Source organism: Amblyomma maculatum, chromosome 1, assembly GCF_055883805.1.
Source record: "Amblyomma maculatum isolate TAMU_Amacu chromosome 1, ASM5588380v1, whole genome shotgun sequence".
Lineage (NCBI taxonomy): Eukaryota > Metazoa > Arthropoda > Arachnida > Ixodida > Ixodidae > Amblyomma > Amblyomma maculatum.
The window spans coordinates 461,506,769-461,530,876 of NC_139344.1; the positions used below are offsets into that span (position 1 = coordinate 461,506,769).

The window sequence follows — 24,108 nt, forward strand, 5'->3', positions numbered from 1 at the left end:
CGAACGGCCGTAAAGGTAAGGGCGAAACTTTGCAAGGGCCCACACGATAGCCAAGCACTCCTTTTCCGTTACAGAGTAGTTCTCTTCGGCTTTTGTGAGAGTACGGCTGGTATACGCAACTACGTATTCACCGAAGCCGGGGGGGCACTGAGCAAGCACACCGCCGATGCCGACAACACTGGCGTCTGCAAGCACTTCGGTGGGCGCCTCAGGGTCAAAATGGCGCAGGATGGGTGGGGCTGTGAGGAGGCGGCGGAATGTGTTGTAGGCGTCCTCGCATGCTGGTGACCACAGCGAAATATCTGAGGTATTGCTGAGGAGCTGAGTCAGCGGGGCGACAATGGAAGTAAAGTTCCGTATAAAACACCGAAAGTATGAGCACAAGCCCAAAAAACTTCTTAATTGCTTGATGGTAGTAGGCTTCGGAAAATCAGTCACAGCTCGAAGTTTGGCGGGATCAGGACGTATACCCTCCTTGGACACAACGTGGCCTAAAATGGTCAGCTCACGAGCAGCGAAACGACACTTTTTCAAGTTGAGCTGCAGGCCGGCGTTCGCAATGCATGTCAAGACCTGCTTCAGGCGAGAGATTTGGGTCACAAAGTCCGGCAAGAACACCACGATGTCAAGGTAGCAGAGGCACGTCTTCCACTTCAGGCCACGCAGTATAGTATCCATCGTACGCTCGAATGTAGCAGGGGCATTACAGAGACCGAAAGGCATGACGGTTAATTCAAAGAGGCCATCAGGGGTGACAAATGCGGTTTTAGGGCGATCTTCCGCAGCCATGGGTACCTGCCAGTAGCCGGATCTTAAATCGAGCGAAGAAAAAAGTTCGGCACCTTGTAAGCAGCCCAATGCATCATCTATACGCGGAAGGGGGTAGATGTCTTTTCTCGTGATTTTGTTCAGGCGACGGTAGTCAACGCAGAAGCGTATAGAACCGTCTTTCTTCCTCACTAAGACAACAGGAGAGGACCACGGACTGTTAGACGGCTCAATCACACCATTCTGAAGCATAGTATGAACTTGGGCTTCAATAACTCGGCGCTCGGTGGCAGACACTCAATAGGGACACTGGCGCAGAGGAGCATGGGAACCGGTGTCAATGTGGTGGGCAACAGTTGATGTGCGGCTCAAAGCAGGCTGATGAGAGTTGAATGAAGAGCGGAACTGATGAAGCAGTGCGAGGAGTTCAGAGCGTTGAGGGCCAGGAAGACTGGCATCAATGGAGCGGAGAAAAACGTCGGCAGAAGACTGGTCCAGCGCAAGAACAGGCGGTGTCAGTGCAGCCAAGTCAGCGGGCTGTGAAGCGGGGGTTGCGTCACCAGGGAGAATATAATCAATGAGCTGGATGGTGCCGAGGCATTCACCGCGACGCAGGAATATGGGGAATGAGAACGGATTAGAAATCCAAATCGCGGTGAGGCCAGCTGATATAGAAAGTACGGCATAAGGCAGGGGGAGACTTTTGCGGTTTAGAAAGGTAGGTGATGGGGCGAAAAGTACATCGGTACTGCGGGAAAAAGCAGAAGCGGTGGGCACAAGAACAAAAGAGCACGCAGGAAAATCAGTATCTTTGGCAACGACGACTTTGGGCTAAGGAACGTCCGGCGATGGTTCGTCTAGCGCAAAAATCTCCAGTTCGGCACGAGCGCAGGAATTGACGCGTTTGAATTGTGGTGCTGGCAAAGACTCTTGAGAGTTCCTTGGACTGCCAGAAGATCAAATCAGTCGATATTATCGACCACAAACCCTGACTGCTCATTGGAGGGTCAAATTCTAAAGTTAAAACTCAGCTACTTTGGTCGCGATAGAAAATCCCAGCCCAAGATGAGATCATGCGAGCAGGAAGTCAAAACGACGAACTCTATTGCGTACACAACTTCCTGAATGACGACTCATGCTGTGCACACCGCTATAGGCTCTATCGGCTGGGCATTTGCCGTGCATAGCGACAATCCTGAAATTGGTGTCGTCACTTTGCGCAATGAACGGCAAAGACTTGCAGCCATGACAGAAACAGCAGCGCCGGTGTCAACCAGAGCCAGTACTATAACGCCGTCAACAGAAACTTCAAGCAGGTTTTCGGGAGATACGCGAGGCCTTTTACAGTTCGCTCGTTGCGCAGTTCTCGCCTCAGGAACTGCGGCATTCAGTTTTCTTCTTGCGCAAGATTGGGACGCCGTCGCAGAGGGGATAAAGAACGGCGACGCGGCGAGGTTGAGCGGCAAGGAGAAAAGGTGGTACGGTCATCCGCGACTGAACTTGCAGATGGATCGCCGGCAGCGTACTGACCTCGGGGCGGCTGCCAGGAAGCTGACGTTCGGAGCGGTAGAAAATCATCAGGAGTGCGATTTTGGCAGTAGCGGGAAATATGGCCAGGAAATCCACAGGAATAACAGATGGGACAGTTATCACCGGTTCGCCATGGATTGCGGCGCAGCGGACGTCATGGAAACAATGGCTGTGGTGCCTGAAGAAATTCTTGCACAGGCCCTGGAGGCGCAGCGTACACCACCGGGTAGCTAGGTGGCCGTGGTCGTGCAGCGACGGCAGCGTACATCAGTGGTGCGACAGGAGTGGGGGCGCATGTCAATGGTGGAGCGACAGGGACGTCGGTGTATGCGAGGGGCTCCACGGCCGGCGCGGTCTGAGACATGGGCGCTGGCGGAGGGGCAGATAGAAGGGCCTCCGCCACGCAGTCGGCGATGACCTGTCGAAGGGGCGCCAAATTGCGGGACAGCTCGCAATTTGTTGGCAGCAGAGATATTTGACGAGCAACTTCCTCGCGGATGAAGTCTTTGAGCTGCTGCAGCATCGAGGAGGTCTCAGATGTTGAGGAGAGGCCAGAAAGTGACTCTGCAGGCGCGGAAGGCTGTCGAGGAAGGACGCGCTGCTTGCGCAACTCATCGTACCTCTGGCAGAGGTTCATAACTTGAGCAACGGTAGTCAAATCCCGGGAGTTTAACATTTGAAAGGCGTCACGTTCGATGCCCTTCACAATGTGCTTTATCTTCTGTGGCTCGGACATCTGAGTGTTTACGCGGCTGCACAGGTAGAGTACATCTTCAATATAACTTGTAAATGTCTCGCCGAGCCGCTGTGTTCGATCCTGCAGACATTGTTCGGCACAGAGCTTTCGTACTGCTGGACGACCAAATACGCTTGTAAGACTAGCCTTGAATGAGTCCCAAGTCGTGATATCGGCTTCGTGGTTACGATACCACAAGTTGGCAACACCGGTCTAATAAAATATGACATTTCTTAACTTTGTGGCGTCGTCCCACTTATTGTACGAACTCACTTGCTCGTACGAAGCAAGCCAGTTTTCACAGTCAGTGTCGTCAGTCCCGCTGAAGAGGGCAGGGTCTCGCTGGCGTAAGGAGCCAGAGCAGACAATCGTCGGGGTCATCGGGTTGGCTGGAGGGTGTTCGTCGTTAGCCATAAGAGTTACCGGGAGCATGCGAGTGTGAAGCTCCAGCGTGAGACAAGGTTATCAGGCCGCACCTCCACCAAATGTCGAAGGACGTTCAGGACGGCGTCGAGGTCGACGGGGAAGCGGGGCGATTAAGACCAACACGATCTGCGCGATGGCAATTCCACACACCTTCTTCTTTCTCATCAGTGCCCAGCGAAGGGGCCCATCTTCTTCTTCACACCATATTAATGGGACATAAATACATACTTTAGTGAAGGCCTCCAGAAATTTCAACAACCTTGTCTTTAAATGTGTGCCAACACCGCACAGTTCACGGCATTGCTTTTCACCTCCATTGTAAAGGGACTGCCGCAACCAGGATTTCATCCTGTGTCCTTGGGTTTAACGTCAGTGTTTTTAAAACAAAAACCACCCAATTCCCGCTCTTTTGAACCAAATAAAAACAACTCATTCAATATAAATGCATAGTAACTTCTTCATCTTGCATAAGGCAGCACGACTGCAGCTCGTCCAAACATTGACACGTCGAGTGGTGTCTTACAGCATAACGATCTTGCCTATTCTGGCCTAACCACTTCCTTACCAAGCCTTTGGATACTCACTCATGATGACAACTCTGCACGTAGTATGTGTCCGTACCTGTTCTGTGTATGCTTCCATGCACTATCACCTCACAGCAACACTTCCACTCTAGAGGCTCTCCATAATTCACTGCCTTGCCGCACTTGCTAACTGGTTATGGCCCTCTTGTTCACAATGTTCAAGATGTGGGTTTATTTATTTATTTATTTATTTCAGTACCCTCAGGGCCCGAGTGCATTACAGAGGGGAGTGGGGTACAATAAAAGAAAAAAAAAAGGAAAGGAACAGCAAGCAGTATTAAAACAAATTTGAACAGTAGTATGGTTGACACACATAAGCAAGTTACAGCAATATAAGAATACAAATTATTAGCTACTGATACAGACGTATGAGCGAATTATATAAGCACACAAATATACCACGTGAGCAAAACAAACAATTTTACTGGCAGGCAGGAAACAAAGTTGCTGAAATATACTATCATACACGTAATCAGCAGCACAATTCGGGGGGAAAAAGAGAAAAAAAGATTATAAAAACAGCAGATGAACTAAAAACAATAAACAAATGGCAGTGTGGAAGAATTCAATGTTCTATGTTAACATCAGATTAGCTAAAGCAGATTTAAACGCAGAATGGTCACTCACTTCAACAACCGATGGGGGAAGGCGATTCCATTGTGCCGATGTGCTGAGGATGAATGAGTTGTAGAAGTGATTTGTTTGGCACGAAGGAATACCAACCTTATGACGGTGATCGATCCGAGCAGACATGTAGCAAGGTGGCGTAATGAATTTTCTCTTAAGGATGGGGTTATTATAGTAGATCTTATGAAATAGACAAAGACGGACTATATTTCTACGTTGAGACAGTAGTGGCAGTGATAAGCTTGATTTCATAGCAGTGACACTAAAATTACGATGATAGTTAGAGAGAATGAAACGGGCCGCACGGTTCTGAATAGATTCGAGTTCATAGATTAGTGTCTCTTGATAAGGGTTCCAGATGGATGAAGCATACTCCAGTTTACTACGAACCAACGATTTGTAAAGGAGCAATTTTACGAAACTGGAGGAAAGACTAAAGTTACGACGTATGTAGCCTAGCATGCGATTAGCGTTGTTGGTTATGTGATCTACCTGAGCCTTCCAGTTAAGATTATGGGAAATAAATACACCTAAATATTTATAACAAGGCACAGACTCAAGGCTACTATTATTAAGAAGGTGTGAGGGTAATAAAGTGTTACGACGAGAGACACGCATATACTTGCATTTGTTAATATTTAGTTCCATGTTCCACCTGTTAGTCCATTCAAGGACATGATTAATATCGGATTGAAGGAGAGCAACGTCAGAATCACTGTTAAATTCACGGTATATGGCACAGTCATCTGTGAAAAGATTTATTGTTGAGCATAAGTTATCAGGTAAGTCATTGATATATATAAGAAAAAGAAGAGGCCCTAGCACAGAGCTTTGTGGCACGCCTGATCCAACTGGAGAAGTGAAGGATGATGTGTTATTAGCAGTGACAAACTGTGAACGATCTGTAAGAAAAGAATGCAGCCACCTGAGAACGTTAGGGTCAAGGTTAAGTTTACTTCGTTTCAGAAAAAGCAGTTGATAAGAGACCTTGTCAAAAGCCTTTGAAAAATCAAGAAATATGCAGTCGACAACGGAATCCCTGTCAAGGAATGAATTTAGATCATGCGTGAAGGTTAAAAGCTGCGTTTCACAAGAAAACAACTTTCGAAACCCATGTTGACTGTCAGTAAAGAAATTATTAGAATTAAGGAATGATGCAAGGTGAGAGTAAATAACATGCTCCATGATTTTACACGGAATGCTTGTTAGTGAGATTGGTCGATAATTATGTGGGGAATGTTTATCTCCGGACTTATGCAACAGAATCACCTTCCCGACCTTCCAGTCCCCCGGTATGCAGGCTGTTTGAAGCGATTGCTAAAATAGGTTAGATAGTGTTATTGCGCTGTACACTTTGGTTTTAATCAAGAACTTGGAATTAATATTATCAACACCACATGATGAAGAAATTTTTTGTTTTTCGATGATTTTTTCCACACCAACAGAATCAAAGACAATAGAATCCATTGGCAAAAAGTCAGCACTGGTATATGCAGGGGTTTCAGAACGCCCATATTTAGAAAACGCTGAAACGAATACACTGTTAAGGACATTTGCACACTCATTTGGGTGGATTAGCTCGTCACTAGAGTCTTTAAGGCTGATGGATGAAGTGTCGTTTCTGTTAACTAAGCTCCAAAATTGTCTAGGGTTATTGATTAAGAGGGAAGGTAATGTGTCATTGAAAAATACATCCTTGGTGTGCTTGAGTGCAGTTTTATATTCAAGGGCCGCGGCCTGATAAGCAGCCCAACGTTCTTGGGAACCGGTTAGTTTTGCAGAGCGGAAAATGCGTTTTTTCTTATTGCAAAGCAGTTTTAACGATTGAGTCAACCATGGTGTTTGTCGATTACAGGTGATGACTAAACGTGGAACATATTTTTCAGTGAGCGCAGCAACTTTTTCTTTAAACAAGCTCCAGTTTGTATTCACGCAACGATCGTGAAAGCTTGGTAAGTAATCATCTAGAAAAACAGAGAGTTCATGGTTAATGGCATCAAAGTCAGCCTTCTTGTAATTACGGATATGCTTTCTGTGATTACGTTGATGGGGAACAGTGCAGGTCAGCGAAAAATGAAGCAGAAGGTGATCACTTAACCCTGGCAAGTAAGATATGGGCTGGAAAAGATCAGGCGTTGTGGTAAGCACCAAGTCGAGGATATTAGAAGTAGTAGGCGAAATTCGAGTTGCCTGCATTACAAGCTGGGACAAGTTGAAATCACTGCAGAGATACAGAAATATGTCACATTCGCTCGAAAAGGGATCACAATAAGAAGAACGCACATTAGACCACACTATGTTGGGGAAATTAAAATCACCCATTAAAATGAATGGACTGTTCAGATAACAGACTGTAATCATATGGATAACGTCATGAAGTTCGTTAACAAAGGTGGGGGGAGCAGACGGCAAACGACAGCAAGCGCCCAATATCAATTTCTTAGAGCACGTGCGAATTTCGACCAGCACAAGTTCTAACGCGTTTACAAAGTGGATCGGGAAAGACATAACAGTATCTGTAACAGCTACAAGCACTCCTCCGCCACATCTAGACTCCCTGTCGCACCGATAAATGCTGTAGCGCTTCTTACAGGTAAGTAGCTCGCTGCTATCTATCTTTGCCGATAGCCAAGTTTCAGTGAGGCATACGATGTCAGCATCGCAAGCATCGATAACAGAACAAAGATCATCGCGTTTAGGTATTAAGCTACGAATATTTGTGAATAAAAATGAAAGGGGGGTAATGACCGGGGACTTCATTCCACTGCCCCTCGCGCAATGCTATTCAGTTAGAGTATCGATCGGTGGCCCAGAGGCACTATGGGTTTCATCCATAGAATCCTCAGAACGTTCGGTCGGTAATGGGAAAGGGCTCCGGATTTCATGGACGGAATCGTCAGTGTAGTTGTAAGCGTAGCACTTGTTATTTATGAAGAGCTTATTGAAACGAAGCTTGAATGTTAAGGGCTGCGTTTTGCCAAATTCGACCAACTTTTTTCTAGCGTGACAAGTGGCGGGAGAATAGTCATCACTAAGCGTAATTTTTTTGTCCTTGAGGCTGGAACTATTGACCAGTATTTTCTGTTTCATCTTGAAAGATGAGAATTTGGCAATAATCGGTCTGCATTTATCTGATGCAAAACCGCCGAGCCTGTGTGCTCTTTTGATCAAAATTTAAGACGACGGAATTGCCAAGCAGGATGAAAGAACACTAACTAGTTTTTCTTCTGACTGAGCCCAGGACTCTGACTTCGTGTCAGATATACCATAGAATAGAAGGTTTTCGCGTCGCTGCCTGTCTTCGAGCTCAGCCAGGCGTGCGCGCAGTTGGGCGTTTTCACTTGAAATGTGGTCAATTAACTGCTGAAAAGGCTGTACTTCCCTCCCGACTACACCAACGACAACTGTTTTGCGCTCAACTTCCGTTAGTCTTTTGTTCACTTCTGTCAAATTTTCTTCCAACTTCAGCTGGTACTTTTTAAGTTCATCAACGGACTTTATAAAAGCCACTTGGTCCAGCTGCATTTCCGCAGTGCGCTTGTTTACAGCTTCTAACATTGCAAACATATCTTCCAACTGATTAAACTGGGCGCCAGGCAGAGGGCCCTGTGTCTGGGCCCTCGTGTTAGGTCCAGGATTGAGCTCGACACCCCCGGACAACACCAGCAGTTGGTTTGCGATATCACAGCACTCAATCAACTCAGAAAGTAAGACTCCCGGGCGTGGGAACAGCAACAGGCATACATCATTTGACTTTTTAGCGTACAGGGAAGTAACAGGACTAACCTGGACGAAGAAGCAGAACGGATTAGGAAGCCGCATCCTGATGCTGTTCTCACGCCCACTAAGGGCGCCAAGGTTCTGCCAGCTCTTCATATAGGCAGCAGAAGATGATGTCGCTGTTGATCCGCTTCTTTCACTTGATTCAGGGACGGCCATGACAAGGTGCCTGTCTAGTAGGCACGTGGATTCAAACGTCTTGTTTAGGTGGCAGGGCAACTTGCTGATGTCACAAGCAGATGACGACAGCGGCGCGGTGCTGAAGGTAGACCATGCCGTAACCTGGACGAAGAAGCAGGTTGAGCTGTATGATGTCAGTGCACAGTAAAAAACCCCAGGTGGTTCAAAAATTTCTCGAGCCTTCCATTGCGGCATCCTTCATAGTGTGAGTAACTTCTGAACATTAGGCTCAGAGACAAAACTGGAACCATTTGAAGGCTCTCCTGTACTTTCTACGTCAGGTCACAGTTGGGTTTAGGTGGAGTGCATGCTGCTGCTAATCATATGGCACTCCAACAGGCTTCATTTTGGAGGCAATTCGTAGTTATTGATGTTGCGGCATAGTGAATGACTCCTCTTTGTGTGCTTTGCTCTTGAGCCTTTTGAAGGCCTTCCCACTGGCGCACACTTCGAGCCCCTGTTCAGGCCAGGACGTTGTCTGGCAATGCTGGTTGGCTGTATGCCGATTTTGCTCCCTGACCGCGTAGCCCTGCCAACTGATTCATTTATAGTCATCAGGACTTCAGCTAATCCCTGCCTGTTGGTAACCTTCTTTAGATGCTTTATAATGCTGGCCACATACATCTGGCAAGCTGGGTTATTGTGAGCAAGGGCTTCGAGCTCCTGAAACGTTGCCAGCATCTCTCCGTATGCATTCTTTTGCATGTCCCGAAATGGTACAAAAAGGATGGAACAGTGCCTTGTTATAGATCAGGACCATTCATATTATGTAAACAGCACACAGTTTTTTTGTCTATACACCAACAAAGTGCAACTTAAAAATATTTACATTTTAGGTTAACAAACTGCAGTGGCTATACTCTAAACTGTTCAAAGTGATAATTCTTACACACACTAAAAGAAGTCAGTAACAGCACATTGGCAACAGTTCTGTGAAATCAACTACATCATGGCTGAGGCAGTTCGCTGCTTTTAAGGAAATGGAAATGAAGCGCAAACCTTGATTTCTGGTTGACCCTTTTGGCTGCCTGAAGGCTGTTGTAGCGTTCCGTCAGCAGGTTCGTCCAAAGGCGCAGCAGCTGAAGACTCAAAATCTTCATAATGAGGAGTTCCTTCATTATAGTATGCAACACCAGCAACACTGGAAGGCTCCGACTGCTGCTCATGAAGCCCTTCGAAAAAATCAATTTCAGGGCAAGCATTGCCTAATGCAGGTCTCCCCAGTTCATAGCAGGCCTGCTTACTCAGGAGTGGAGCATTCGAGAAAGTTCAGCCGCCAAACATTTGGTGCACGAGTGCTTGGTGTTTACAGAATGCACCTTGCTGGCCAGATTTGCAAGTGCAAATTCCAACATCAGAATGCACCTGGTACACCTTTTCATCTTTTATCTTCCCACTGGGCACTTGATAAATATTCGGCTCTTCACAGGTTACAAGATGTTTTGCCTTGTCAGGCAGCTTCTTCAAAAGGTTGTTGTAGAAGATCTTGTGATCAGCCATTGGGTGGTTGGCATGCTGCAGGATCCGATTTTGGAAATATTTTTCCCATATCACTGCAACAAATTCCACGAGGGCAACTGTGTTGAATGCCTTTGTCCTCTGAAGGATAATGTCCTTCAGTATTCTAATGGACGCTTCTGAATAATTATTGGTGTTATGCCCTCTCGCTGTTAGTGTGAGCCTGTGGAACAGTACCCATTCATCTTTTTTCTCCACAAATGATTGGACACGGGCTACACAGCCTTTGTGATCGAGGCAGCAAAGGTCCTCCTTACCCTTCTCCAGCTCGTCTGGTGTGTTGGCATACATGATCTGCATGGTTGAAGGAAGAGGTGAATGCAGTTATAGATATCTGAAAATTGAATTAATCTGTGTGAACTGTTCTTTCAGATTTGAAAGACTAGATACCTTAAAATGCTCTTATACTTTAATTCATACTTGTATGCAACACCATTGCAACTGCACTAGTAGTGTGCAAAATATATCAAAGTTCCCCAACACCAGGTGTACTTGGTGAGAGTTTCAACAAAAACAGTGGTAATGTGACATGACATGTTAGGCATTTCAGAGCATGGTCAAGAGTTCAGTTCAAGCACTGCTTTCAGGCTGCAGTCTTCTGCATAGCTTGGCAAAAAATTACAAGGGTTCAGCGCTGCTGAACCAAATATTGAGCGAAAGCATTAGCTGCAGGTGACCGAGCATTCTTTTTCTTCTCTTTTTCTTCTTCCTCAGCCCACATATAAAGCACCGCTTTAATGAACCCGTATAAACGTGCCTTAGTGGCCTATAGGGGTAACGTGAATGCCAAGGTCCTAGTAGGCTGATTCTGACATAACCGTCCTATGTGAAACGAGAGACCCAAGTTGGCAGCTCCTGCCAGCTTGAGGGCGTCTACGGGGGTCGTCTAAAAGTCAAAGTTCAATTGTGGTCACCGCCCTTCCACGCTGAAGGCTCAAACTGCGAGCAAATAAAAAAAAAATGCAAGATGCGTACCCTTGCCTAATGCTGGCTTAGTGGTTAACACTCTCGGCTACTGAACCAAAAATGAACCTGAAAAAACCCGAGGTGGTCGAAATTTCCAGAGGCTCCCAGTACGCATCTCTCATAGCCCGACTCGCATTGGGATGTTAAACCCCACAAACCAAGCCAAATCTGCTCTACTCCAGCAGTTTCTTCTTTTAGTGTGCAAGCACTACAAGCGGACATACAAGCATTCAATGATTTTGCTAGGGTATTTACCTGCAAATTAGTGCTTTTGTACAAATAAAAGAAATGTGTTTCGGAAGTTTGCACATTTTATCGCATAATGCTTCATACTGCCACTGTCACGTCAAACACTTCTCTAGAATGACCAAACCGTGCGCTTCGGGCTGCTCAGTGCTACATGCGCAACGTCTGGCGATCATGCCTGGTTCGAGACTGACTGTGTGTGAGAATGTGCGGCCAAAGCGATAGCATCACCCGTCCTTTCATGACTTGCTCACTGCTTGCCTTCATTGTCTAAGCACTGGCTACTGCAAAACCAAACCTTAGCAGCTGGGTGCATGCTGCTTGCTTGTTTTTTCTCTCTCTTTTGTGTACTCCAGAAGATTTGATCTGCAGCATCTTCATGCAAAATGGTTACACCAATGTACTGCATCAATGCTTGCACAAGTGGCAAACTGGTGCACAGGGTTTGGCAATAAGCCGTCTTTTGCAATCAGCCCACACTTGTTGACTCTTGGTGCGGGTCACTCCCGTACAGGATTCAGGGCCTCAAGCAGTCTGATGGAACCTCTAATCGCTATTAGCCTGTCCTAAACACTCACTCCAAAATAAAAAACAACCTTTGCGAAATAAGCTAGGGTTATCTAAAAAACCAGCGTTTCACTTATTTTCTGCATCAATAAAAACCAACATCTCTAATCAAGGTAAAACCGTTGCTTGTGAAGTTAATACGAATGATTCATACTCTGTGGCTCCATGAAAACAAAATGTGTCCCAGGATTCTCTGAAGATAGCAAACTGTCAAAACCTGCACACTAACCTACCACTTGTGCCAGAGATGATGATGATGATGCAATACATAGATGTATCCATGTTGCAGTGAAAGCCGGGTGCCAGAGCTTCAACAAGTACACAAAAAAATTAAAAAGCCAGTAGTTTGCGGACAGTGTTTAGACAACGAAAGCAGGTGGCAAACCCGTGAGGGTGACGAGCCCCAAAAAGCTGGGCAATGCTATCAGTTTGGCCACTCATTCTGACACATAGTCGGTCTCAGTTATTAATAGATTTCACGTATGTAGCCTGGGGTGGCCCGCGGCATGTAGTTAAGTGCTTCTAGAGAAGCGTCTTGCCCTCTGTAATTTTCCACCCAGGTAGAGCATTCCTTTAAACTCTTAGTGAGGAAGATATTTTTTGGAAAATAGGAAGCTTTCTTTAATTGTGCTGCAAAAGTTATTTTATGTGTAGATCTCACTGGCACCTTTATGTGTATATTGATGCGAACCATTGTTACCTTCACTTATTTGTTTCAACAGCCACCAGCATGTGACCTTATTTGTTCACTTTGCTTGTACCACGCTGCATAATCTTGTGCTCTTTGTTTGTTCACACTCAGTATTGCAGAGAGTGAACTACCATTTTTTTTCGTCGCGCAAGATACATCAAAATGTATCTAGAATGGTTACCACCACATGCATCTGTTTCCATATTGTTCCAGGCTGTCATCATCACCTTTGGCTAGGTTATCTAGATGCTTCGTCGTAGAGTTTAAATTGAGAGCTGCCAAACGCAGTGGGCGTTGTCTTTTTGAGCACCAGTGAGCATGTTTGGTGCTACCGACTCCACGAAGTTGATTAGTTCTTTTTACGAGCAAAGCTCAGCCCAATAAAGAATTGCTTTCAGTGATACTATACCTGTTTGTTCATTTGTGCGCAAAGCATTGTCACCCCCACGTGACAATATGCAAACCTACATTTGTCTTAGAGTTAGTCTATGACACTAAATGTATGTGGCAAAATGACTGAATGCATTTCACACCCGTATTACACAGCTCATCCCTTCCCTGCAGCGATGGCTCAACGGTTAGGGTGCTCAGCTACTCAGCCAGAGGGACCAGTGGTCAAACCCAGCTGTAGCGGCTGCATTTCAGTGGAGGCGAATCGTAAGATGCTCCACCACTGTTCGATCGCAGCACACATTAGAAAATCCAGATGGTCAAAATTATCCACAACCCTCCACTACAATGCCTCTCATGGCTCAAATAGCTTTGGCATATCAGAATCAGTTCAGTTCAGGCGTTCAGTCGTGTCCGACTCTTCGTGACCCTATGGACCATGTCACGCCACGCTTTCCGGTCTCTCACTATCTTCTTAACATCACATAGCTTCATCTGCAATGCCTCGAGAATGCCATCTAACCATCGCGTTCGCTGCCTACCCCTTCTCCGGCGACCCTCAACCTTTCTCAACATCAAATCTTTCTCCAGCGACTCCTCTCTTCTCATCAGATGACCAAAGTAGCTGAGCTTTAACTTTAGAATTTGACCCTCCAATGAGCAGTCAGGGTTTATGGTCGACAATATCGACTGATTTGATCTTCTGGCAGTCCAAGGAACTCTTAAGAGTCTTCGCCAGCACCACAATTCAAACGCGTCAATTCTTCGGCGGTCAGCCTTTTTCACAGTCCAACTCTCGCATCCATACATCACAACTGGAAAGACCATGGCACGGGTTATACGGATCTTGGTTGGCAGACTAATGTCTCTGCTCTTTACTAGGCGGTCAAGGCTAACCATTGCTCTCTTTCCCAGAAGCAGGCGTCTCCTAATTTCATGGCTGCAGTCTCCTTCCGAGGTAATCTTGGCGCCCAAGAACAGAAAATCTGTCACAGCTTCCACTTCTTGTCCATTGATGCTCCAGGACTTGATAGGGCAAGACGCCATGATCTTCGTCTTTTTAATGTTCAGTTTAAGCCCAAACTTCTCTCTCTCCTTGTATGCGCATCAGAAGTCTCTTGAGTTCCACTTCACTTTCTGCCATTAAAGTGGTATCATCCGCATATCTAAGGTTGCTGATACGTTTTCCAGCAATCTTCACTCCAGCTGAAGACTCGTCCAGACCGGCCTTCCTCATGATGCACTCTGCATATAGGTTAAATAGGCAGGGCGACAGTATGCAGCCTTGCCTCACCCCTTTCTCAATCGGAAACCAATCAGTAAGACCATGCCCAGTTCTGACTGTGGCCTCTTGCCCTTCATAAAGGTTCCTGAGAAGACAGATGAGGTGAATTGGAACTCCCATCTGTCGAACTCCACAAATCAAACCACAGTAAAGTGAATTCAAGGGGGAATTGGCAGTGGGGGTCATAGCAAGGACCATGCTTCAGCGCTTAGAAAATGCACTGACAAGTACATGTTAAAATGTGTGTGCATAACCCACTTTTAAAAATAAGGGGTAGTTTTCTGTAACTATATTCTTTTTGTTTAACATCAGAGGTCCATTTACTGTGCAGCTCTGATACAATGAACACAATGTGACCATCAGGTTCATTAGAAATAGGCTTGATTGTATGGATTAGTAGTATGAATATTATGTGCAATATAAGTGGCTTCGATACCTTTTGGAATGCTGACATCAGCTGCCTTCTTTGGACTGCAGTTACTCCATGCTTGGCCAAACTCAGCCAGCGCCATTCGGCCTGTGCCACATCAAAATGGCAGAGCAACTGCCTCGCTTGTGGCCAAGTTTTCAGAAGTGCAGCTTGATCCGCGGCACTGTTGTCAGTCATGAATGCCTATGGGTTCTTAATAGAGAGAAAACAGTCACATAAATGGCAGAGAATGTAGAGGCAATGTTAGCACATAAATGGTACTTTTGCAGATATGCAGACCTTTCATTTGTGCAGCTACTAATAGGAAACCATACTAAAACATGACACATTTGCCAAGTGACTAAGTTCAGAGCCTTGTTTGCGGGGGCACATGTTGGTCTGCATCAGCTGGCACAAAGGAGGAACTGTGCGAATGAGACACAGATGGCAAAGAAGCAAAAGACACGCAAATCTATGCTTATGTGTGCCTTTGTCTCTTCGCATTATTGCCTCATTTTTGCAGTTCTTTCCACTTGTAACAAACCAACTAGCCCAACAGGTTGTACTACATCAGCTGATGTTCCTACAACAGTTGTTGATGAAATTAATCATGACATAGTTGTTGAGATGTACAGTACGGTCCACTGTTAAATGGAACGCACGATCACATGGCCTACACACTTTGCAAAGCACTGCCACCGACAACTGGAGAGAATGGGCGGCACAGTCTGCATGCTGGGGAAGAGCAGCCAACGATGTTTACTGCGCATGCATTTTTTGCCATTGCTTTTCCCCCGCTCTCACAGGAGACCTTCGCAAATCGTTGCAGCCACCCATTCTTGTGTTCCCTTTAACAGTGAACCATACTGCACAATAGAGCAGTGTAAATTCAGTGATTGACTAAAACACGCCTAAGAGCATAGCATTAGCACACCCTTGAAAAATGATAGCATTGCTTAGCTTTATTTTTTATGTGTCATACTTGTATTGGCATGGTCTACACTGCAGGGATTCAGTAAACGCCATGAATTAAAAAAATCATACATACAGCAGGAGACGGAAAAAGAACATAATTCGCCTTCATAGTTATTCATTTCACTTCTTTTTTGTCGTCAAAGGCTTCTACAAAAAAGAAAAAAAACTCCTCACAAGTATTTTCTCCCTTGCCTTCACATGAAAAACGTTATTAATTCAAAAATAACAACAATCAGAAATTTCAACTTTTGTTCACAGAGCATGTTGCAGCTTCTGGATTTCTCCTGACCACCAGACTCGTCTTCTAACTAAAACTTATTCAACGGCCTCACACTAGGACGGTATGCTTATTTGGTTCTTTGTGGAGATTAAAAGATGGATCGGAACATTAATCTGTGCGAAATTCGAGCAGGTGTCAGCTGCCTTGAAAAACGGTCCGGGACAACCCAGCTTCCTTTTATCTCCACGTCTATCCATTTTTTCATGATTACTGAAGCATTCAACCACTGTGCCCTTTGTGTGGCTCTTTCTCAGCCAACCTGGAATTTTGCCTAAATGCCAGATGCACAATTGAGCTCATGCTGCTTTATTTTTCCATGAAAAATGGGAGAGAGCAGTCTGAGAACGATGTTTTGGTTGCTATTTGTTTATGTTATTTTTACTGTTTGTTATTTGTGTTTTGTCATTTTTCAGCTCTTGGCTCAGTGGGGATGGCATTTTCTTAGTGCGGCCTTCATATTAATATGAGTTTGAGATCACTGGTATATACCATTCTCTCTTGCAGACTTTGTGACAAAATGAGTTAAAAGAGGGATTGCTGTAGAGGAGGAGATCACTAAAAAAAAGAGTAGCAGTGAAAAGGACAAATTGATATATAATTTAAGACCAGAACTTGCATATGGTCATCTCAAATTGCCAGTACTGTCTTGATGTCAATTTGGTTACCAACACTAATAGAAAATGGAGACAGCGGCCTGTACCGAAACATTAGTTGAGCACTTTGTTTCGAGCTGTTGCATATCTTGGCTAATTTAAGAAAAATTGTTAAACGGCTGGCTTTTTTCAGCATTGGTATCATTTGTGATTCAGCCTTTAAACTGTTAATTGCATTTTTCATGCTTTTAAATTAATGTACATGATTTGCAGTGCAAGTATATTTTAAGTTGTAATTAACCAAACCACATTTTCTTTGAATAAGTTGCATGCTCACCTCGAGCTCACCAAAACAAAAGGGGTAACTGCTCTTGAGGAGACCAAAAGCAGCTACATATCTATGTGTGGTTTGTGCATTGTGAGCTACGACAGCAATGGGCACAGCCTCTGCAGCTGTGGCAGTCAGCACCACAGTCACGGTGCTTCATGCCCTGTCGCAGGATGCCATGGAGTCGATGAAGATTATCTCTGAGGCAGACTGGAGAAGCTGTGCACGCCTCATAATCGAAGCTAGAACAAGAACTGCCCAGCAGCCAGTGGCTTCATCTGTGCATATCTTCACGTCGATGCCTGCAAAGAATATTCAAATATTGCACAATAAAATTTTGAGCCTGCTTTTGCAAATAACATTCATTTATATTCATTCATTTTATTTTTCGACTTACAACAAGACGGCTGTGGCTTACAAAGCTCAAAGCAGTTATTGCATCACTGATGAAATATGCACTTGAAGACAACATGAAACTGACCTTTGAAGGCAGATTACTTCGTCATGATAAATAGACTGTGCTCATTAAAAATGGGAATTTTTAATGAGCACGACCAAAAACTAAATATTGCCGATTTGCCGAAATAATGATTTCGCCAATAGGCTGCATCCCATGGATAGCAAGTTTTTGGTAATGATCCCATACTCTAGGGTGCATTCCCATCCACTTAAGAAAGGTGGTCAAGAGTATTTTCCTTCACAGACATCATAAGTTAAAACAGAGTGGCGGGAAGGTTTTATATGCAAATTTTCAGCAACCAGCACATTTTTTGGTGTCATTCAGACCTCAGCATTCCTAGAAAGAGCCATTCAACAAATTTTTACCAAGAGCTAAAACCAAATGACGCTTGTCCTAAGTTTTCCTTCTTATGGTCACTCCTAGGTTCACTTACAGGGTATCCCTTGCTACTTTAAATGATCGCCACGTATCTCAATACAAAAACCACTATATTCCTTTTCTTCCTTCAGCAAATCAAATGTATCAAAGTTAAATCAGCTTGCTAAAGAGTGTTTTGTTACTCAGATGCTGCCAGTGGGGAATTTATAGAGTCCAAATCCTGTAGCTTAGCCTTTTTTCTTTTTAGCAATATTAAAATTTTTATATAGAACACCAAGGCCATTTTAAGCACTTGTGTTTGGTTGGCACGTCTACTAGCATATACATTTCTTTAGTGCTGCAGAATTTAGAACATCTCATGGTTGTGGCTGTGTGCTCCTTAAATTGTCACTTATGCTAGTGTTCTCTACTGTAACCATGCACTGCACCTTGTCGGAAGCTGTAGCTCATTGTATTTTATGACCGACATTGATTTAATGAATGTGAACTGTTGAGGCTGAATGAATTACACTAGCCAGAGATATGCTGGCATCTATTTTTACTGCTTATAAACATACTTCCCACTACTTCATTGACATCATAACGACTACCTTCATGCATATATCCAGTGGCAGACGAAATTATCTGCTTTGATGATGATCTTTAGCCTGAAATTTTTTTTTTAACACTAGGGTCACATTTGCTCACGTGCAAAACTCTGCTTTAACAGGTCTCAGCCAGATCTTCCATGTTGGCCACAGATGAGGAGCTCACTGAATAGACACAAATGTTCCTACAGTTGCATCTTTTTCAGTGCTATTAGTGTAGGTACATATATTTTGCACATATATTGTGCTTCATAAGCATACATACCATTGTTTTCCATTACATTCCCTGCAGTCTGTGCTCTATTGTTACATACACTTCAACCTCTGTGGCTCTGTGCCATGATGAAAACTAAGTTGATTACAATGGCATTAAGCAATTTTCAAACTTGCCTTTGGATAAGTATTCTGGCAGTTTTTCTTGCAGCTTCATCAAGGGATTGGTGCCATGGTGCTCCCGCTGCCATGCCTCGAAGAGGTGGTAAAGAGTCCTTTTTGTGGGATTCACAGATCCGCTAGCGACCTGACTGTGCTTGCACCATCTTCCATAATAGGCTGCTCTCATGTAGACGCCTGGCTTCTGAGGGTGAGAAGCCCTGGACAAAGTACTCCCGAAACTTCTCCTTGGTCTCATTGCTGCAGCGCAGAAGGCGGAGGGCATCTGCACTCTCAACTGCATGGTTGTGCTGCAGACTTAACAGCACACAGAGGAGGGTCCCGGCAAAGGAAGATGTCATTCTTCGCTGTGCGCTTGTTCACAAGCTTCACTTTTATGTCAATCATGGCCTCACACACTGTGTTGTGTCAGCTTGAGAGATTGCCTCTGTCACTGAGGTGACAGTGCCACACTTTGTGACGTATCATCCTGCCACAGGGAAGCAAAGAACAAATTTATGTCCAACACATGATACTAATTATTCTGACCTCCTTTGTATTCTTTGATAATGTGCTGCTAACTACAAAGGAGTGCATCTGAACAGTGTGTACCGATGCAACTACACACATCACTAAGTCACATTAATATGCAACATCAGGTTTTTTGCATTGTTAGTGCAGATCGCAAGCGAAGAACACGAAGGGCTCAACACAAAGGCATTGTGCTGGTAGGATATGTTAACTATGCAAGAGCATATAGAATGGGGGCTGGCTTCAATGCAAGGCTACTTCAATTTAGCTATCCGGAAGTAATTAATCTAAATTAACAGGTTGCTGGGCAAAACGTGGTCGGCCTTATTGCATATGACTGTCCAGCCAAGAACATATTTAGAAGCTGTAATCTCTAAACGGACTATGAAACAATATTCGAAAGCCAACAATATTTACCTGGGCTAGAAAAAAGCGCGAACTACTATATGTAACTGTCCTACAAAATCTCAAGCACCAAAGATTTTAGCGACCAGAAATGATGCTGCAGCTCTCCCCTTTTTAATTACTCGACATACCATAGACATATTCTGAATCTAAAAAAAGAAATGGTCACAACTGCGCCCAGCCACATCCCATACCGGCTATATGAACTCGCCATATCGGTTGCGAGTACACATTACCATATTTTTTAGATCATAAGCAGCAGAAAAACGTTCTAAATTTCACAATGGGACATGACAGAGAAGTGTAACTTTACCTTTGGCATTTTCCCTCTTTCCTGACGCTGTACAGGGTCCACGCCGTGTTTGTGGCCGCGCTGTAACGTGCTACCCATTCTAATGCACTTGCTTCGCTGTCTGTTGCTGCGATGCTGCGCAATACGGATACCATTTCCAGATGATGTTGCAGCTTCGCGCACACAGCGCACACAGCACCAGCCGAAGCTAAGTGCTTCTTCTGGCTCGGCGTCCATGCGGCCGAGTCGGCGACCGGCAATCGCCGCTCAAGTCCAGTACTCTTGACACTGACTCTGAACACACTTTGAAAGTTCCGTGTCAAAAAAAGTGAAGTTGAATGTGGTAACAAGCAGCAGCGGCAGCGGCGTGCACTCAGTAGATGTGCCTGTCATAAAGCCAAATGCGCGAAAGTTTGCGAAAATGACTGCGTCGGCTGCTTTGCTTTCTTTGAAGTGGCGCGAACGCCGAACGACGATGCTCGGGAGTCGGGCCACGTCTCGAGGGAGACATTCACACCAAATCGGTCTAGGGGCGGGACCTCCGCTTTTCACGTGATTAGTGACGTCATGGCGTCGGCAAGAAATGCATACAATAAAAAAGCGCGCTCCGCGCGTTCTTTCCGGCCGTCGATCCGCGCGCGCGCTTCTCGATCTTCTCTATCCTTTCCACTGTTTCCTCGCGACCATGAGTGACGCTCCTGAACGTCAGGAGCTCATTTTGCGACGCTACCTCAGAGACATACATGAGGAGGGAGGCTACTGACACTGATATCTGAAATGCGAAGAAGATTGTAAAAAGTCGGAGAGATCTCGGCTGTAAAGTATAGCTGTGCGGACTTCACGAGAGTTCGATGCGTCACCCAAAGGTAAGTTCCTTTCACAGTGACGGCGCTTCTAGCCAGTAATATATGTATGTGTATACGCATGCAAGCATTACTCGATTTTTCTTGTGCCATTTAGCTGCAATGCTGTAATGTGAACTTTATACTGTACATAAGAGCAATAATTTCGCTTTTCGATTGTAGCACGGATTGCGCAAAATTTATTTGCGTGCGCGCGAAAGAGAGAGAGAGAGAGTGTATGTGTGTGTGTGTGTGTGTGAGTCATTTATACGAACCTGATAAATGCGTGCCTGTTTACATGTTCTCCATGATTCATCATATGACGAAAAAATTCTTATGGACATGTCTTTCCGGGTAGAGAAAGAAGTTGTAAAAATCTGCATCCTCGGCGAAGAATACTGGAAGAACGACAACTCGGTATGTGCAAGATTTGAAATTGATGATGGTTATACCTAGCTGATTTTCTTTTTTTTTTTCATTCAACTAGCGTTAGGAATTCAGCCTTTCTGTAACCGCCTGTAACTACATATACAAATCTGCATGCACATGCATATAGATTCAAGAATGATATCAGGGGCCCTATATGTGTGTGTGTGTGTGTGTGTGTGTGTGTGTGTGTGTGTGTGTGTGTGTGTGTGTGTGTGTGTGTGTGTGTGTGTGTGTGTGTGTGTGTGTGTGTGTGTGTGTGTGTGTGTGTGTGTGTGTGTGTGTGTGTGTGTGTGTGCGTGCGTGCGTGCGTGCGTGCGTGCGTGCGTGCGTGTGTGCGTGCGTGCGTGCGTGTGTGTGTGTGTGTGTGTGTGTGTGTGTGTGTGTGTGTGTGTGTGTGTGTGTGTGTGTGTGTGTGTGTGTGTGTGTGTGTGTGTGTGTGTGTGTGTGTGTGTGTGCGTGTGTGTGCGCGTGTGCATATGCACTCGGTATTTCGCGGTATTTCGGAAGTACTCAGTATTTCTTTGTTGAAGCGCGCGGGAAGAAAATATTAAAAATGGTGTTGACGGCAGCTTAATGATGTTAATTGAATTTGCTGTTACAATATATATGTTGTAAAAGCAATATTATGCATATATTCATCGGCGGCAAAAATTTGCAGGACATGAGAAAATGTTTTTTTTTTTTTTTTGTAAAGTGCCGCATATATGTCACAGCATATATGCGGGTCCATCTTTTATCATTTTGACACCAGCTACATTGGTCTTCGATTTCATGACGCGTCCTGAAAAGTTTCGTCCCCGTTAGTACAACGAACAGAGCTTGATGCGAAGGCATCGACCGCGTCAACATTCCATGACCATAAACAGTTAAGAAAGACTTAACAGAAACCTCTGGGACTGCAGTGTCTGAGCCAGCAGTTCCTCCAGGGCCTTCAGAAATGCATAGAAAAATTGTGGAAGGTTGGGAAAAGTGCACTTCAATTTTTTATCATTGTCATAACGAGGAAGTTCTCTCCGAAACGAATTATTTTTTTACTATGCTTTCAGAAGGCTGGCCAGTTCTGTGCCAGAGAGTTCTGGCTTGCATGTACAAAGTTCACCAGGAAAGGAATGTTCATCTCTGAAGCCTCTCCCTAAACGAAGGCAATTGCACGACAAATGACCCCATTACAATCATAGAAAATGATCTCTCATTTCACCAAATAATTCAGCAGATTTTTTTTTTTTTTTTTTTTTTACTGAAGGGTATAGGATGATGCCTCAGTAACCTGTGGTTCATTGATAATGGTGCCTTGCAAAGTAACTCAGGGGACGAATTTAGACAGGCAAGGTAGAGCAATAGGGCTAAAATTTTATATGGGGAAAATGAAAGTAACACTTAACTGGCTAGGATAGCAAATAGGAGTTTACAATAGGTAGCAAGGACCTGGAAGTGGTTAGGAAATATGTCTTATAAGTACAGGTATAGCAACCGCCTGTCTCTTCGATGGCAGTCAAATAATTAGAAAAATAAAATTGACTTGGAGTACATTTGGCAGGTACTAGCCCTCAGATCATGAATGGCAGCTGCCCAGTAGTATACCTCAAGAAGTAAATAGTATATGTGACACCTGTATCTTTTCGGTACTGCCTATTGGGCAGCAATGAGAAGGCTAAAAAAAGGTTTCAACAGAACTTTTAGACAATGCATGCAGACAGTTTTTATATAGAAAACGATAGGTTTAACACTAAGAGACAGTGAGTGAGCAGAGAGAGTGGTCAGGAATAAACTGGAGCTATTAACATTCTAGTTGAAACCAAGAAGAAATGGACATGTCTGGGCATTTCATATTCAGGCAAGCTAGCCGACGGTTGCTATAAGGTAACTGCACTGCATTTCAAGAGAAGGCAAGCATCACAGAGGGAGGCAGAAAAGTGGGCGGATCGGATCAGGAAGTTTGTGAGGACTAGGTGGGTGCAGCTGGCACAAGAAACAGTTAATTAGCTGATGTATACGGCAGAGGTCTTTGCCCTGCATACCTGATGGCAATAGTGTGCATTGAAAAGCACTCATAATGCTTCCCCCCAAAAAAGAGTGTTTACCATGTTATGTCACACGCACTGTATGCCATGTGCGAATTATCCTTTCTTTAGCTGGTTTTTACAGACAGTGCAGACTATATATCTGGAAATTAGAGTATGTTTCTGGCGCATTTTTTATTGCATGCATAGTTCATCTCTGTCTTTAATTCCTGCATATGGCTTCATTTTTTGTTTTCTGTAATGAAATTGTGTTCATTTCAATGTAAATAATGTACATAATAAACTTGAATTTTTAATGACTTCGAAGTCTTCCCTGCATATCATGCCTTCTTCGAGAAAATGAATGCATCGATTGCTTTTACTTGCATAGAAAAGTTATGCATGGTGGGAAAGCTACAGGTACTGTATGTTCTGCTAAATTTATGAAGGGCATGGGGTTATGCTTTCAGTTTAGAGATTCTTTTAAAATTATATCAAGCAGAAATCTTCACCATTTGGGGTATAGTTTATGGGAAAATCCTCGGTTGGTTCCAGCTAGAGCCAGTTAGGCCCAGAATAGCCCCACGAGCTTAACTAGCTGGTCAAGATTTTTGTCCTGTTAAAAAAAAATGAATTGTTTAAATTAGAACTGTATGATCGAATGAGAGCAGGCATAATAAAAATGCAGCTTTGATGAATGCTGCTGTGAGAGATGGTAAACATTACTGTTATAATTAGCACATTTTTTAATTTCTTTTTCTTAACGGTTTAATTATTATTGTTAATAAATGGAAGCAAACCATTTTTCTTGCCCAGGATATGGTACTGAAGACTGCATGAAACACCTAGCTGAGCTGCAGCTAGAAGAAAATATGAGCACAGCATAAGAACGGATAAGGGGTATTAGGTATAGGACCATACACATATGTATAA

General features: G+C 44.4%; 1 protein-coding gene across 1 annotated transcript in view; it reads right to left on the reverse strand.

The window, feature by feature from the left end:
• LOC146209790 (uncharacterized) overlaps positions 1 to 17,177 on the reverse strand; it is a 42,654-nt gene extending 25,477 nt beyond the window's left edge. Inside the window, exons 1-3 of the mRNA XM_084603746.1 lie at positions 16,889 to 17,177; positions 14,731 to 14,916; positions 8,458 to 8,733 (exon numbers count right to left, since the gene is read on the reverse strand). Coding sequence (XP_084459872.1) covers positions 8,458 to 8,733; positions 14,731 to 14,901 — 447 coding nt within the window. The 5' untranslated portion in view covers positions 14,902 to 14,916; positions 16,889 to 17,177. The remainder of the gene's footprint in view (positions 1 to 8,457; positions 8,734 to 14,730; positions 14,917 to 16,888) is intronic.
• Between the last annotated feature and the right edge of the window lie 6,931 nt (positions 17,178 to 24,108).